Below are 1488 nucleotides of genomic sequence, written 5' to 3'. Positions count from 1 at the left end.
TATAGATATAGATATAGATAACGATATATATATATATATATATATATGGGCTGCATTGCATGTTCTTCTACACTGCCCCATGACCACAGCTGTCTACGGCTGTCGTGCATGGTAATTAACCTTCAGACATCTTACCATTCTGCAAGTACGAGAGTGCCTCGATCTGCTTCCCCATTCGACAGATCTTTAAAAAGTATTCCGATCGGATCATAAACAGCGCATTATTCAGAATCTGCGATTAGGAGACGAGGGCGTCCACATATGAATTGAGAACATTGGAGACAGCAACGTTACATCGTGGAGGTGCTGCCATTGGATGGTTTATGCAACTACTGCAGCAAACCAAGCAACTGCGAATGGGCAGGACTAAAAAACCCCTAACCCTAACTCCTAAACCCTAAGGCGTGCTTCTACTGGGGCACAGTCTGCAAGAGGCTCAGCCTTTAGATAGTCCCGATCGCTCGCCCCTGAAACGCAGGGTCACGGGAACTGCCAACATCTGCCGGTAGCCACAAGTCCACCCTGGACATCAAGGCATTATATATAGCAATAGCGTGTAAACAAATAAAGATACCTACACTCCAAACCCTAAACTTAACCCTGAACTCTAAGGCATGCTCCTACTGGGTTGATAGCGAGTATGCGCGTCGTCGAGTTTGATTGTGTTATGGCCAACAGAAGTATCTGGCAAGGCTATAGGATGTCTGACATCATCAATACCAAAGGCCTGGCCTGATTGGTTCACTCATACCTACCTGCAGTCAAAGTCACACTGCACGCTCTTTAACAGCCTCTACTGCATCTAGTAGTAGTAGGCGCACACACGCACCTCTAATCCACACCATGCCGCTCGCTAGTCACAGTCTGTAGCCGAGAGCATATGCATATGTAGTACTACGCACTGTAGCGCAGAACAGCCTCTATTGCACCTAGTAGTAGGCGCACACAAGCACCTCTAATCCACGCCATGCCGCTCGCTAGTCACAGTCTGTAACCTAGAGCATATACATATGTAGTACTACGCACTGTAGCGCATAACAGCCTCTATTGCACCTAGTAGTAGGCGCGCACAAGCACCTCTAATCCACGTCATGCCGCTCGCTAGTCACAGTCTGTAGCCGAGAGCATATGCATATGTAGTACTACGCACTGTAGCGCATAACAGCTCTATTGCACCTAGTAGTAGGCGCACACAAGCACCTCTAATCCACGCCATGCCACACACTAGTCACAGTCTGTAGCCGAGAGCGTATGCATATGTAGTACTTCGCACTGTAGCGGACATACCTCATGAGACGATCTCTCGTGCAGTTGTAATGACCAGAAATCGTCCAAGCGCGTGTCATTCACCCGGTTGCCGGAAAACAGGTCACCCGGGTTGCCTCCGAACATGTAGTGACGCTGTGGAGTTTGTACCAATATGTGACAACAGAGACGGTCCGATAAGTGGGAGAAAAGGACAGGCTGCGACTATACATCGCTCAGTTA

General features: G+C 48.3%; 1 protein-coding gene across 1 annotated transcript; it reads right to left on the bottom strand.

Moving 5' to 3' along the window:
- Positions 1 to 115: 115 nt before the first annotated feature.
- On the bottom strand, positions 116 to 1401 carry SARC_16004 (hypothetical protein; the record flags this gene model as incomplete). Its single annotated transcript, XM_014289883.1, has 2 exons — positions 116 to 232; positions 1288 to 1401. Coding segments are annotated over 2 exons (231 nt in total), but the record flags the coding sequence as incomplete, so codon positions are not given.
- Positions 1402 to 1488: the final 87 nt, after the last annotated feature.

This window comes from Sphaeroforma arctica (assembly GCF_001186125.1).
Source record: "Sphaeroforma arctica JP610 unplaced genomic scaffold supercont1.7171, whole genome shotgun sequence".
NCBI lineage: Eukaryota > Ichthyosporea > Ichthyophonida > Sphaeroforma > Sphaeroforma arctica.
The sequence above is the reverse complement of the archived record's forward strand: the minus strand, read 5'-3'. Positions and strand labels throughout refer to the sequence as shown.